We start from the raw sequence: 14939 nt of genomic DNA on the forward strand, positions 1-14939 counted from the left end.
GACCATGTGGCTCCTCTGGCATGGGAACCTTGGGGCGGGGGAGGGGGCAGGGGAGGACTGAGGGCAGGGAAGGAGCTGGTGCTGAGCGTGGGGAAAAGCAGCTCCTCCCTTGCCCCGTGGCCCAGGCTCCCTGCTGTAGCCGCTTGCAGCCTGTGTGGGGCTGTCCTGAGCAGGCACAGGCAGCCTCACGTGGGCTGTGAGCAGCTGTAGCGCAGGGTGCCAGGCATGAGGCAGGTAAGGGGCCACTTTTCCCCTGCACTCAGCACCAGCTTATAACCCGCCCCCACTGCCAGCCTGGGCCCCGCACTGGCTTTGGGCTTGCCTGTTGGGGCTGCGCCATGGCAATAGTAGCTGCTCGGTGCAGAGGAAATCAGCCCCTGGCTTGCCACACCGGGCAATGTTGCCTGCTGCTGCCTGCCTGGAGCTCATGCACCAGGCAGCACAGAGGCAGCAGTGGCAAACACTGTACAGCGTGGCAAGCTGGGGGGGGTGCTGCTTTCCCCTATGCTGAGCAGCTGCTGCGGCGCAGCCCCAGCAGGCAAGCCCAGAGCTGGCGCCAAGCCTAGGATGGCAGCGGGGCCAGGTTACAAGTTGGTTCTGAGTGCGGGGGAGGCAGAGCGGCCCTTTGCCTGCCCTGTGGCCGGCGCCCCATGCTGCAGCCACTCGCAGCGCACGTGTGGCTGCCTGTGCCTGTGCCGGCCACGGGGCAGGCGAGGGGCTGCTTTTCCCCGTGCTCAGCACCGGCTCCTTTCCTGCCAGCAGGCAGGGGGTCGGGGCTGCACGCTGCCCCCTGCCTGTACCGGGGGCAGGGAGCACTGGGAGCGAGTGGGTACAGGAGTCAGTGGGAGTGTGGGGCCTGCACCGGTGTCCCAGGTTCAGCACTGGTGGGACCCAGAGCAGGGCAGCAGGAGTACAGGGTCCCGGCCAGTAGGGGCTCTATGGAGCCGGGCCAGCTCCCTTGTCTCCCTGCTGGCACAGCTCAGCCCAGCTCCACAGACCCCTGCCAGCCTGTGCCGAGCTCTGGCCCCCACTGGCATTGGTCCCAAGACATTAGGATATTGGTCCCAAGACAGTGACTAGGGGCCAGGGCACCTGTCAAGAGGTAGGGCTATGCATGTGGCCCTCAACAACTTGCCAGAACTGGGTAAGCGGCTCTACGGCCAAAATAATTGCCTGCCTCTTCTCTACAGATGCTGAAATTTTTGCCATATAGTACAGGCTATCATAAGACCCAACAAAGTGTTGTTTTATCCAGTTCCTTGCCCAGTATCTCTCATGGCAGATGCATCTAAGTAAGTCTGGAGTGTACATCTAGACAATCTCCAAATGAAAAATTTTGGTCAAGGAAGAGATGTTTAGATATACATACTGTGTATGTCTTGGAGCAGTTGGTTCAGAGTGAAGCATTACTGCCTTTTTAGCAAGGTATCACCATACAGACACTGATAAACAATACTATAGTATTAAATTACATTACATAAGCAAGCGTGTTTCATAGATTTCATAGATTTTCATAGACATTTGGGCTGGAAGGGACCCCGGAGGATCATCGAGTCCAGCCCTCTGCCCCAGGGGCAGGAAGTCAGCAGGGATCATAGGATCCCAGCAAGATAAGCAGCCAAATGTGTCTTGAAGGCGATCAGAGTGGGTGCTTGAACCGCCTCCGGCGGCAGTCTAATTCCAAAACATGGGGGCTCGGACAGTGAAGAAGTTCTTTGTTATGTCTAGCCTGAATCAGTTGCAGCGGAGTTTGTGACTGTGTTCGATTTTGTCATCCCTTGGGGCGCTCTGGTGAACAGTCGTTCCCCCAGATCCTGATGAGCACCCCTGATAAACTTATAGGTGGCCACCAGATCACCCCTGAGCCTGCGCTTTTCCAGGCTGAAGAGCCCCACGGCTCTCAGCCTCTCATCACAAGGTCTGTTTTCCTGACCTCTGATCATGCGCGTGGCTCTCCTCTGCACCTCTCAAGCTTCTCCGCATCCTTTTTGAATTGCAGAGCCCAAAATGACACAGTACTCCAGCTGCGGCCTCACCAAGGCCGAGTACAACGGGAGAATGACGTTCCGGGATTTACTTGAGAAGTATCTATGGATGCAAGCCAGCGTTTTGCTCCCTTTACTAGCCACAGCATCACACTGAAGGCTCGTGTTCATCTTGTGGTTAATCATGACCCCCAAGTCCCTTTCATTTGTAGTGCTAACCAGCATAGCACTGCCGAGCCTATAAGCATGCTGCAGGTTTTTCCTCCCAAGGTGGAGAACTTTGCATTTTTAGGTGTTGAACACCATTAGGTTCTCGTCTACCCATTTCATGAGCCTGTCAAGATCTGCCTGGATCACCCTCCTGTCCTCAGGTGTGGATGCTTTACCCCAGAGTTTGGTGTTGTCAGCAAACTTGGCCAGTCCGCTTCTGACACCAATGTCCACATCATTGATGAAGATGTTAAATAGTATAGGCCCTAGGACAGAGCCTTGAGGGACCCCACTGGTCACAGCACACCAAGACGATTGGCTCTCATCAACCACCAACCTCTGGGTCATACCGCAGAGCCAATTCCCTAGCCAGCGGGTCATGGTGAGGTCGAGGCTGCAGTTAGCCAGTTTAGCCAAGAGGTGATTGTGGGATACTAGATCAAAGGCTTTTTAAAGTCAAGGTATACAACGTCAATCTCTTCCCCCTTGTCCAGGTGATAAGTCACCTGGTCATAAAAGGAAATGAGATTGGTCAAGCAAGACCTACCCACAACAAACCCATGCTGGGTATCCCTCAGGATATTGCCTTCAACTAGTCTGTTAAGGATGGCCTCTTTGATAATCTTTTCCAGGACCTTCCCCAGGATAGAGGTCAGGCTGATGGGCCTGTAGTTTGCCGGTTCTGCTTTCCTCCCTTTCTTGAAGATAGGATGACATTGGCCCTCTTCCATTCATTGGGACTTCACCAGAGTGCCAAGCGCTCTCAAAGGTCCGTGCCGGGGGCTGAGCTAAGATGCTCGCCAGCTTCCTGAGTACCCTTGGGTGTATCCCATTAGGGCTGGCTGACTTGAAGGTATCCAGCCTGTCATGGTGTTCCTTCACCAGGTCAGCTTCGATGGAGAGCAAGGAATCTCCCTCACCTGGGCCTCCCTGACCCATCGTGGGCAGGGCCATCCCATGGGACTGGTGAAAAACTGATGCGTACCCATTTAGCAAGTTTGCTTTTTCTTGGGCGTCAGTTGCCCCATCTGGTTTAGCAGGGGTCCAGTGTTGCCCTTGCTTTTTTCCACATATCTAAAAAAAGGATTTTTTTTTTTTATTTTCCTTGATATTTGTAGCTAGCTGGAGTTCTATTACAGCCTTGGCTTTCCTGATTAGCTCTCTGCAGGTCCAGACCAGAGCAGAGTATTTCTACTTGGTGGCGGTTCCAGCCCTCCATCCTTTGTAGGTCTTCCTTTTAAGACGTAGGAGGTTCGCCAGTTCCCTGGAGAGCCAAGGGGACAGCTGTGCCCTTTTGCTGCCTTTCATCCAAGATGGGATGGACTTTGCTTGCAGATCCAGGATTGCTCCCTTGAGGAGCAGCTACTCATCCTGAACTCCTGGCACAATGCCCAAACACCCTAATTTGTCACAGGTAAAGCAGGAAAAAAGGGCCCTATCAACTTCCTGCCATTGCAAGGACAGGAAGTAGTTAAAATACACTTGAGAAATCTAGTGAAGAGGACTGTTCCCCCCGCTACAGAGCAGCCCCCACAGTCCATGCCAGTCAGACTGCGAAGTAAAATTCTTTGCTAATATCAAATGTGGTGATCAGTTAGACCCTGAGCAGAATAGCAAATTGTGTAGCCAGGAACCTTTGGGCTTAAATTCCAGCTGAAGCATTGGCAGACCCAATCAAAATCCTTAGCCTTGGTTGTAGCCAACACCCAACATCTACCTTAACACCTGTAACAACAGGAGAAAAACTTCTTTCTGGCCCCATGTGACCACCAGCAAATCCAAAAGCATTGGAAAACAGGATACCCCCATTCTACATAGCAACCTCTGGTGACCACAAACACAACTCCACACATCACACACACTGATTGTAGAGCCAGAACTCCCTGTTCTATCATCCTCTTTCCTCCTCAAATTTGCCCCCTCTTCAATTCTGTTTTATAAGTAAGCTGATTAAAGAGTTCTGTGTAATTCTTCTGATAAGCGTGGTCCTCTTCAATTTCCACCTATGCTGGGCTGCAGAGCTCTTCTCACGGTCTCCAAGTGATTGGGGGGGGGGGCGGTGTCCTGGGCTTTCAGTTATTTCTCTTCACAGCCTGTTCCAGGTATTGCTGTTGTTGGATGATCTCTGACCCATTCTTATCTAGCCTTACTGGCTGTGCCTGGAACCTGAGGCTGCCCCGTGATGGATCCTGTCACACAGCTGAATGTTGGGATCTTGTTATGGGTCGGCCCTGATGTGCTACATTTGTGGCTTGTCTGCGCCTTAAAGATGTTATAAATTATATATGGAATATCTTTGTGCCTCATTTGCTATATTATCGCATCATAAATTGGTTTTAATGTCGCAAGGTTATAGTATATGGCATGATTACCACCTTAATCATGTCCTATAACTAGGCATCTACTTGATTGATGCCTAAACAAAGGGATTTTCTTGGCTTTATTGCAATAGAAAGCTGATTGCATGGGCATTTCCCAGCAGCCCCACCCCTCACCACTAATTGGCGGAGAGGTCCTGGCAGGGAGGAGGGATGAGGGGGCAGCTGACTGCTTGGCTGCTGGCTGCCCTCCGTGTGGCTCTGCCCCTTGCTGCTGATTAGCAGAGGCGCGGGGAGGGGGAGAAAGGAGGAGGGTGGTCACGATCTTGGCTGCTGGCTGCCCTTCATGCCATCCTGCCAGGTGGGGTTTTCCCCTGCCAGGCAGGCTGCAAAGCAGTAAAGACTGCTGGTTTCCACTGAGGGGTCAACATTTTGTTTTTAATTTTTTTTCTTTTTAAGTTGGTTTTGCAGACTGTGGATTTTGTGGTTTCCCCAAAGTCACGAATTAAATAGGGCCCTGCCTGTAAGTAATGTTTGACAGGGTCCTTGCTTTCTCTCTAGAAGTTTGCCATATAACCCAGTTTGAGAAACACACCACTAAAGTACTGAATTCCACAGCATTTTAAGCTTTTTTTTCTACCCCACCACTGGGTTTTGGTTACATGCTTAGGCCTTAACATATTATGGCACTTATCGTTTGTCCTCTTGAGAATGATTGATTGTAAAAATAGGGAATAGAATAGTTTGATTAGGAACTATTGTGCAGATGAAGAATGTACGTGCAAGCCTGTTACTTAAATATTGTTTACATTATCATTCCTTTACAGCAAACTGCAAAAATAATGCTTTGACATCAGGAAGCATTCAGGTAAATGGACATGGAGGTCAGCCTTCAAAACCTCCAGTTAAGAGAGGTCCTGGACGGAAACCGAAAGCAGAGACTAATACCAGTAGCTGTGAAGTGGTGCACAAGAAAAGAGGCAGGAAACCAAAAAAGCTACAAATTGTCGACCAGAAGAATGCAGAGCAGAATACAATCCAGACCACAAGAGACGCAACAGAAGAAGCATCAGCTTCTAATGCATGCAATTCTCTTTCGGAAAATAATGTGAAGGAAGACTTGTTACAAAAAAAAGGCCGTGGGGGTAGAAAGCCAAAAAGAAAGATGAAGTTGCATCAACCAGACTCAGATCTTTTAGTTCCTGTAAACGTTAAGATGCAGACAAGAAGCAGGAGGAAAAAGACAGATGAGCCTGTAGAGGAAGAACGGTCTGAGGAACTTAAAGATTCTGAACCCCACATGAGAACTAGAAACCAGGGTAGGAGGACAGCCTTTTATAATGAAGATGACTCTGAGGAAGAGCAACGGCAGCTATTGTTTGAAGACACCTCTTTAACTTTTGGAACATCTAGCAGAGGCAGAGTCCGAAAGTTGACTGAAAAAGCAAAGGCCAACTTGATTGGTTGGTAATTTTTACCAGACCCTTTACTTTAGAGTGCTGTAAAGCAGGTACAGTTAAGGAACGAGCAGAACAAAGACTTCTGCTTCCCTGCTGCTATTATGGAATAGAAGAATATGTTCTGATTTGAAAAAATTAGCAAAAAAATAAACTGAAAGAACACTTCTTTGAAAGAAATATATATTTTAAACTTTTGCTATTTATTGCCCTCCAAATAATAGGTTATGCATTTCAACAGTCATTTTGTTCATAGCTAAGAATAATTGAAGATCTATAAATAAGCAATTTCTGACTGACTTACAGAAATGAGTTGCTGTAATCTTGAGCACTGCATAATATCTCTGTGTAATTTAAAAAAGTGATAAAACTTTTAATGCCACAAACTGATAACAGAATTCTATTTTTGACCAAGCAAGGTACATTTTTATTGATTGTAGAAGTCATGTCTCCCAGGAAGGCAGATGTTGATAAAGAGTGGCAGTAAATTAAGATTTATATTTCAATTAAAGACAACTGCAAAAATACCAAACTTTGCTAATCTGAAAATGCTTAATTTCAGTAGTGATGGAACATTCAGCTGCAAAAGAAGCATAGCGTGGGCTGTTGTTTATCCAAGTTCTGCCAAACAGAGAGAAAATGTATCACAATATATATATATATATCCACATTGGAAAAAGTTTGACTAATATGTCTAATTTTTCAGACCTTGATTCTTGTATCAATCACTAAATCTCTGTTTATTGTGCCAAAGACTGAAAATCAGTGCAGTGGGAAGCCTTTTCTCTCTTTCTTTCTTTCTCTCTCTCTCTCTCTCTCTCTCTCTCTCTCTCTCTCTCTCTCTCTCTCTCTTCCCCCGCCCCCCTTCTTTCTTTTTTTGTGTCAGTACCGCATACAATTTTCAGTTATAAGGACTGTGTATTGTTCTAAATAGCAAGTTGTTCTAAATTGTTCTGAGATGTATCCTTTTTTGGTACTTATACTAGAAAACAATAATGCACTGGTAGGGTTCTTTGACAGAGATGTTTTAGACAAAATTTATAATTGGTTAAAGGATTCCAAGAAATTACAGGAAAACTATGGGATTATGATGCTTACTTTCTGATCCAGATTGTTATTTCTACAACTTTAGACATGTTTAATAGGCTAAAAATGACTTGCAAAGAAGTGTGTGCATGTGTTTGTGTATGGATATATACACAAACACATGCATAGACAATATTACCCAGGTATAAATTCTTTTTTTCAGGATTTTTTAGATAGCACGAGAATTAAAAAAAAATTTTAAACTCATACTTTATAGTTTAATTTTAAGGAAAAAGATTGGTTATTTTCAATTATTAAAGGTTAAAAAGGCCAAATCACTTTTTATGCAATCATGTTTTATACAGTGGTCTCATTGCACATTGTGTTTTTTCTGCACTTTTTACGGTATACTTATCACGCTGACATAAGTCAATATACACCCTAAAGAAAAATTCCATTTAATGATTGTGCCTTGTATTCTATTATTTCTTGCATCCTTAGTAAAATTAAGTTGTCTATTGTAAATGATAACTATATGACTTAGGGGAATGTATTACTATATGTACTGCTATGGAAAAGAAAGGCAGTTATTTATTTGTTTATGGTACATTTAGTTATTTTATACCTTATAAACAAACTTTAATACCATTTTCTATTGCTTAAAAAGTATTGTCCAGTTTTAAAAGAAGTATAAAGTTAGTAATATTTTCTGAGATCTGGTATGGTACAAAAATGCAACCAAAATTTTCAGATGACACATTATTTTGGAATTTTGGGGTAGTGTGAAAGAATTATGTTGTCTGGATTTGGAGAAGAATAAAAATTTTTTTTTAAAAAAGCATAAAATTAAAACCCAATCCTGAAAAATCTTACTTCTACAAGAATTCTTCATTTTTAAGCCAAGTCTAATGATTTTTAATGCAACTGCCGAAGGAAGGGTTTGCAGAATTAGGACCTTTTGTTTGCACAGATTACCTTTACTTATTCTGGGCCAAATTCTGTGCTCTTTATTTTGTGTTACAAAAAGTCATCTTAAGAAATGTCTAAGCAAGCAGATTTATATTTGGCACCAAGAAGAGAACGTACTTATCATCTATTTACCTGTAATGAATAAAAAATTGGTAACCTATATATTTGGCATTCTTAGAATAGGTTTATATAATTATCTGCATTACACATCTTTATATGAAATTAAGCAAACTATTTTCCAGATTCTGACAGTTTGACTTTGATTCTGAAGTTAGGGAACAGGGTTTTAGTTTGATATTCATTCATATGTATATTTATTTTTTCTAACAGATTTTTTTTCTTTTCAGTTAAAATGCAGTAGTTAAATATATGATATGGTGGAAAAACTATGGTTGTATAGTTAAAAAAGGCAGTTTTTACAGTTTGTAACATTCTTTTTAGTTTTTTGAAATGTAACAGTTAATGTTAAGCAGCTCACTGCTGATCAAGGCAATCAGTTTCAACTGTGTAATTTCCTGATGTTATCTGCATTGTAATATAAAAATTAGAGTATATCTAAAATTCAGCTTCTGTATTTACTCCATTTGTAATAATAATCTAAGGGGCATGTTTATGTAGATATTTATACACAGAAAATACCTGTATGTAAATTTTGGAGAATGGAATAACAAGCATTCCTATGATGTTGTGGGGAAACTATACATCTTAAAAAGGGTAAGAATAGAAGGCCTTATCTGCAGAACATAGATATTGTTCCCCTTCCACAAATACTTGTGACCTTAGCCTATATTTTTTTTAAAAGTTCGCATCTAGAAACATTGACTTTCTTCTTTTAAAATAAAATTAGTGCTTTGGATCGTTTTTTTATAAGAGCAACACTAAAATGTATTAGAAGTAATAACAGATTTATTTAAAAATATATTTTTATAATTTAGTTTCTCTAGGTTGCAAAAGTTTTATTTATGGAACATCAGCATCTTACTGTTTGTCCTTTTAGTTTGGAAGAATGTATTATTTGAAATATTTGCATAATACTGTATCAACACAGAAAAAGAGCTTTTGATAACTAAGTCTTAAGATTTTAAATTTGAGCAATAAATTGTAGTTCAGCCTTTTGAAAGAATTAAAAATATGTAGTTACATGCATGTTCTGAATAATGCCATCTCAAGTACATAACATAATCCAAAACTGGGATATTGAAATTACAGCTGGTGTTTGTTTCACATGCATTGTAAATATTATTACATAGATGTTTTATTCATATACAATCAAACTATAAGCTTACAAACCTGCCAGCAATGAACATCGCTTCATCCATTCATTCAAATACATTGATATTTGACTTTTGATATGGGAATATTCAATTGTTTTCTCTGCTGGTGGCCATTAAAGTCAATATTTACTCCACTGTGGGTAGGTATCTAATATTAGTGCATCCTCTACAGAGGAGAAAACTGCTGTTTCCCAGATAACATTATATTCTAAATGTTTACTTTAATGGCAATCATTGTACCTATACCAACATACTGAGCAAATGTGTACCCAGTCTCTTTTCCATTACTACTGTGTTATCCAGGAATTGAACTTAAGGAACTTCACCACAATATTGTTCAGCATTGTGTCAATATTGACCTAAGGTTCTTTGTGCTTTAACCAGTGACCATAACTTGACAGAAAATGTCTTCCTCTTGTGATTAGACTGCTTTGATATATATTTGCATACATATATTTGTACAGATCGTTTGGTTTGTACATGTGTGATCAGTTTGTTGTTAGAGTTGTAAGATTGAGTTGGTTGAATTTAGTATTACAATGAATTAATATAAGTGAAAACATTCATTTGGTAAAGAACCCTCATGCAGCATGCAGGATGTATTAGAGCTATACAAATAAAAAAAAATAGTGTAGCAGACAGCTTATGCACTGTATTGCTGTACATGTATGTTTCTAATACCAACTCTCGCTTCCTGTTTCTGAGGCTTTTGCCATTTACAAAACTATTACGTAAGCTAAAACAGTACATTCATTTAGTAGGCTTGCTGCAGTTGTATTTAAATCTCTTGCTCACATTTACTTTAAGCATTGATACAGTAAACACTTTGGTACTTGGTTAAAGCTAAGCACGTGTTAAACTGTTTACTGAATCGCACTTAATGGAATAGAATCCTTAGGATTTGGATATGGTAGATAGTCTTAGCCCATCCTTATTAAATGTGTGAGCTCATTTTAAGCATGAATCTAGCTAATATAGTTCAACATATTACTGTTCAAACAATATAGGACTATCCTAGTCAGACCATGTTTAAAACTGTTTTAGCTGAGTGTTCAAAAGAGGTTTGAGTACAGAACTCTAACACTGGTGAAAGCCCAGAAAGGGGCCGTCCAACCTCATCTGGAAACAACAAAAGCTCATTTTCTCTGTTACTTTTTACTACCTAATGAGGCAAAAACAATGTGTAAAATTATTTTATAAAATATTTTTGTCTACTTTCCCTAAAGTTCTTCTAAATAAACAGTTTCCAAGGGGACCTAAATATCAACAGATAAAAGGGCTGTTAGTTTTCTGCTGTAAATTATTGTATATAAATGTGTTTTGTTTCTATGCAGAAGAAATAGCATGTTAAATTTCATATACTTTGGCCAAGTCTGAAATTATTTCTAACATGACAAGCCTGGTATTGACACTTTATATAATTTCAGATCTTTTAAAATAAGGAACACAGATCTGGTGACACTTTCTGTGTTTGGGGAGGAAAATCAGGTAGCTCTTAAACTGAAGTTAACCTCTAGGTTCTTGTGTTTATGCTAATTTTAGTATAGGGGCCATTTTTGCTGTTTAATCTTGCACTGTATTTAAGGGGAAAACACTCCAGTTCAGGAAGGTTAGATTTTCTTAAAAAGGGTACCAGACGAGAAGGATAAGCTTTTGTTTTGAAGGCTACGCAGCATCAAGGCACCCCAGAGAGAATGTATCTTGCAATGAAATCAAGGTAAATAAACACAACTTCCAGGAGCTAGCTTTGATTGATTGTTTGGAAGAAATTATCCTCTGTGGGTCTTGAGGGTAGTAATGGCAAGAGTAGATCTTTGGAACTCCTTTTAATGCAGATAAATACATCAGGAAATTCACTTAATATGGTGTAAACAGTACAGTGTAGGGTAGTATTATACTATGAATTTCTGTCCTTAAGGCAAAGAATTAGCTCATACAAATTGGGAGTAGAAAAGAATGTTAAATTTCAGCACCTACTTTGTACACGTGCATATAAGGCATACACACATAATTTTGAACTTACAATTGTGCATGTTAATTTACAGAAATAATGATGAGACAGATTGCAAAGTTACATTTTTGGACCATATTAGAACTGCAAAACAATGACAGGCAACTTGTTAAAGATCTTGAGTGAATTATTTAAATCCTGTCATGTAATGTTTAGACATGTAGAAAGTAGCTGAACTTTAAGGAAGTGATCTAGAACGGTTAATTTTTGAAACTGACACATTTTCAGATTAAAATAATGCTTATTTTGTACAGAATGATGTAAAACACAAAAATCTGTTGTATGTAATGAGAAACAAACCATTTGAAAACTATAATTCTTTAGCTTTATCAAGGCTTTTTTTTCTTCCAGAAATCTGGATTATCATGTTATAACCTGCGGTATCTCACCAGGATAACAGTGCCCTTTCTTTTTGTACATATTGATTGGGAATTTCTTTACTGTTACGTGGACACTTTCTATGTTAGTTTTGATGCATAATACTTTGAATCCTTTTATACAAACTAGAATGTATGTGTAAGAATTACTGTCACTGCAATGTAGTAACTACAAACTTATTTTTAAATAAATAGAAAACATGTTTTTCTAATCTCCCTACAGTGTGATTTTATTATTATTTTTTTGGTTCTACCTAATGGTCTGACACCTGTATCAATGGGGAAATTGCATTGAATCTGTTAGTTTCAGGAAAGTCTAAAACCAACTTTATTTGACTTTGTGGATGTTTTTTCCAAGAGGATGCTATTCAAAGTGCTATTATCAGTTGATCGTGCAGCATTTTATCCCTGAAGTGATTAAATTGTACCATCTTTCATGGTGAGTTTGGCATTAAATCTTGTGAATCCAGCTGACAGCAAGACACTGATGTTTGTTGAGACTGTGGTCCTCCTGCTACCAGCTTCATTAGCTTACTCCTATGCAGACTGAGAAGTTCTATAGTTTAAAGGTTCTGGGAAGGTGCTCCCAGGGTCACATTTGTATTCCAAAGAGTAGTCGTCATACTAGTCTCATCTGTTTTTAGCAGGAATATGTCCAAGAGCCTTGGAAACCTCAGCTTATCAAGAATTATAGTTTTTGGAAAAGTTCCTGATGACTAAAAAGATGCATCAAGATAGATGCCTCCACACCCCTGTGTGTAGAGAAGTAGTTTTTGTAATTTTGTTTGGTGCAAAAAGAGGTTACAAAAAAGAATAGAGACAACAGTTTGAAAATCTAATTCTTTTATTCCTTGAATTGTATTATCTGCATATTTCTCTTATGGTTGTAAAAAATGTTTGTTTATATTTCGAATACAGCATCCTGTGGATTATTTTTTCCCTCCTGTTCACTGCTTTTCTTTTCCTTTGATTCATCCTTTATAGGAAGCTATATCCTTTTTTTCTCTGCATTTACTCACCTGAAATAGCAGATAAACTACTGAATTACCAACCCTCAGAGCCATGATAAAACCAAATTTCATTGTTAAACTGTGTTGTGAAGGTGAAATTTTCTTCTTTGATTTTTACATAGATAATTTTGTCATACTAAAATTTTCTAAGATGTTACTGCATCCTGTGGCTGCAGAGAGATTTATAACAAGTTCTATTGCAAGTGCCTTTTTTTTTTTTTAAATGCTTATATTTCAGTCTGTTATACCTGGTGGAGTGGGGTGGGAAGGAGAGTGTATTGCAGTGTTTGCATGAGTTTTAATGAACGTGAAATTCCTGCTGATGTTATCAAGGAGAAAATTTCCCCAAAATTGATATTTGTACTGAAAGTTTGTTAAAGAAACTTGTATATGTTTGTGGAGGAGGGGAGGAAGGGGAGGCAGGACAGAGACAAGGGAGATGGAAACTAAGAATTGTTTCCACAATCTAGCACGTAGTAATTAAAGGGTTTGTGTACTTACAGCATTATTTTCCTTAAATTCTTAAGAATTTTTAGGAACAGTGAAGAAAAAAACCTTTAAAAAAGCAGACTTAAACATATTTGGATATTCTACTGTGGTCACTTGGAACTGCAAACACAGTAAGTATTTCAGAAATTTGACCCCCTCTTGCCTAGTAAAAATGTTGCCTGTCAAAATTTTCTGGTACTTGGTTCTACATGATAAATACATTTGGAGGGTTTTTTTCCTCCTTTGGGGCAACTCTTCTCAGTTTTGGGTTTGTTTGTTTTTTGTTTTTTTTTAATTACCTCATTGAAATATTTTTCATCTTCTAAAATGTAATAGGAACGTTTTTGGCTTACTATTTTTAGCATGTTTTAAGCCACTTCGCATCATGTATTGTAAATTTATTGCATTCGTAATCCATCCCTTAGTTTGCCAAGTTCATTATGCTTAATGTATAGTTTATAGAATACTCTCCTTTAAAATTTAATTCCCCAGTATGTTTGGGTTTGGCGTCAATTTTGTTCTTTGGTTATTAAAAAATAAACCAAACTTCTATAGTGTCTAACAAGTAGTAAATTTATTTATAGTTACATTCATATCTTGCCCTATCTGAAAGACTCAGAAGCTTTTTGTGGCAGGGAAATATTAGTGACTTCTTCATTAGAGGCCAATTGTGGCATCCTAATTTATTGTAGTGGTAGGGAACTGAGTGGAAGATGGGTGTATGCTTGCTTTTGAGGTGTCTGCTTTGGACCTTTTCCTGTAACTGACTATACTTTTGGGCAGGGTCTAAGGAAAAGAAAGCAAATTTGATCTGGTATTGTCGGGCATTGTGAAATGTGGTCTCTGATTGCAAAAACACACAGGCAGGAACTGGAGAGGGAGTTTATGCACCTCAAATCATAAAGCTTCTTAGATGTAAGGTAAGTGTCTGGGCTGGTATCCTTGCTGTTGGTGCTCTCAGAGTTAAATGTTTAAAATTCTTAATATACTCTTGTATCCCAAAATCTATTTGTGCTGCTTCAGAGGAAAAAACATTTTGCACAACTAATCCTGTAATCGCAGCTAAAATAAACAGGAAAGAACACCATTTGCTGTTTCCAGGGAAATGGGTTAAATTGACAAAAGGGCCATACCTTTAAAAATCAGTTTGTCTGAAGCATGAGTAAAAATAAAGCAAGTGTCCAGTGGAATCTTTTTGTTCAGAAAACTAAAAATGTAACAGATAATTAGTATGTGCTATTGGGGTGTTTGCCTTGCATTTTGGTAATATGCAAAGTTAATTCTACTGCTAAACTTGAAAACTTTATAAAGCACTTGTCTATTTTTGCAGTGTTTTAGAAATGTATGTACGGCTGGATACATCAGGAAGCCAGGAATCCAAGGTTCTGTGCTTGACTTTTCACTGACTTATTTTTATCTATCAAACAGATTCAACGTTGCTCACTTCAGAGTGTAAGGTGGTGCTGTGAATTTATAGTCTGTAATATTTTGAGATTTTTAGATACCACAAGAAAGAAAGTGAGGACGCAGGATTTGGGACTGCACCTGTTTATGTAGTCACAACCAGACAAGCTGCCTTCAGTTTTCTTCCTCGGTTGGAAGCAAGGAGGAAGAATGGAAACCGACATTGTTTTGTCACCTTGGTGCCACCATAAATATTTTTATGGTGGCACAAAGTGACAGCAAATGGACATCCATATTTTGTTGCATTATAATGGGTTACAACCTCTGACTTGACAGCTTGAACAATTTGCTCCCCATAGCTTTTCTTTCTTACCTCCTAGCTGCTTCTGCCTACCCCTTCAAGTAATGT

The 14939-nt window shown here is 40.0% G+C and overlaps 1 protein-coding gene across 1 annotated transcript in view; it reads left to right on the forward strand.

Moving 5' to 3' along the window:
- PHIP (pleckstrin homology domain interacting protein) overlaps positions 1–11839 on the forward strand; it is a 217830-nt gene extending 205991 nt beyond the window's left edge. The window contains exon 37 of the mRNA XM_019520451.1: positions 5341–11839. Coding sequence (XP_019375996.1) covers positions 5341–5984 — 644 coding nt within the window. The 3' untranslated portion in view covers positions 5985–11839. The remainder of the gene's footprint in view (positions 1–5340) is intronic.
- The last annotated feature ends 3100 nt before the right edge of the window (positions 11840–14939 follow it).

The sequence above is a fragment of the Gavialis gangeticus genome, unplaced genomic scaffold, assembly GCF_001723915.1.
Source record: "Gavialis gangeticus isolate Ggan-Ray unplaced genomic scaffold, GavGan_comp1, whole genome shotgun sequence".
NCBI lineage: Eukaryota > Metazoa > Chordata > Crocodylia > Gavialidae > Gavialis > Gavialis gangeticus.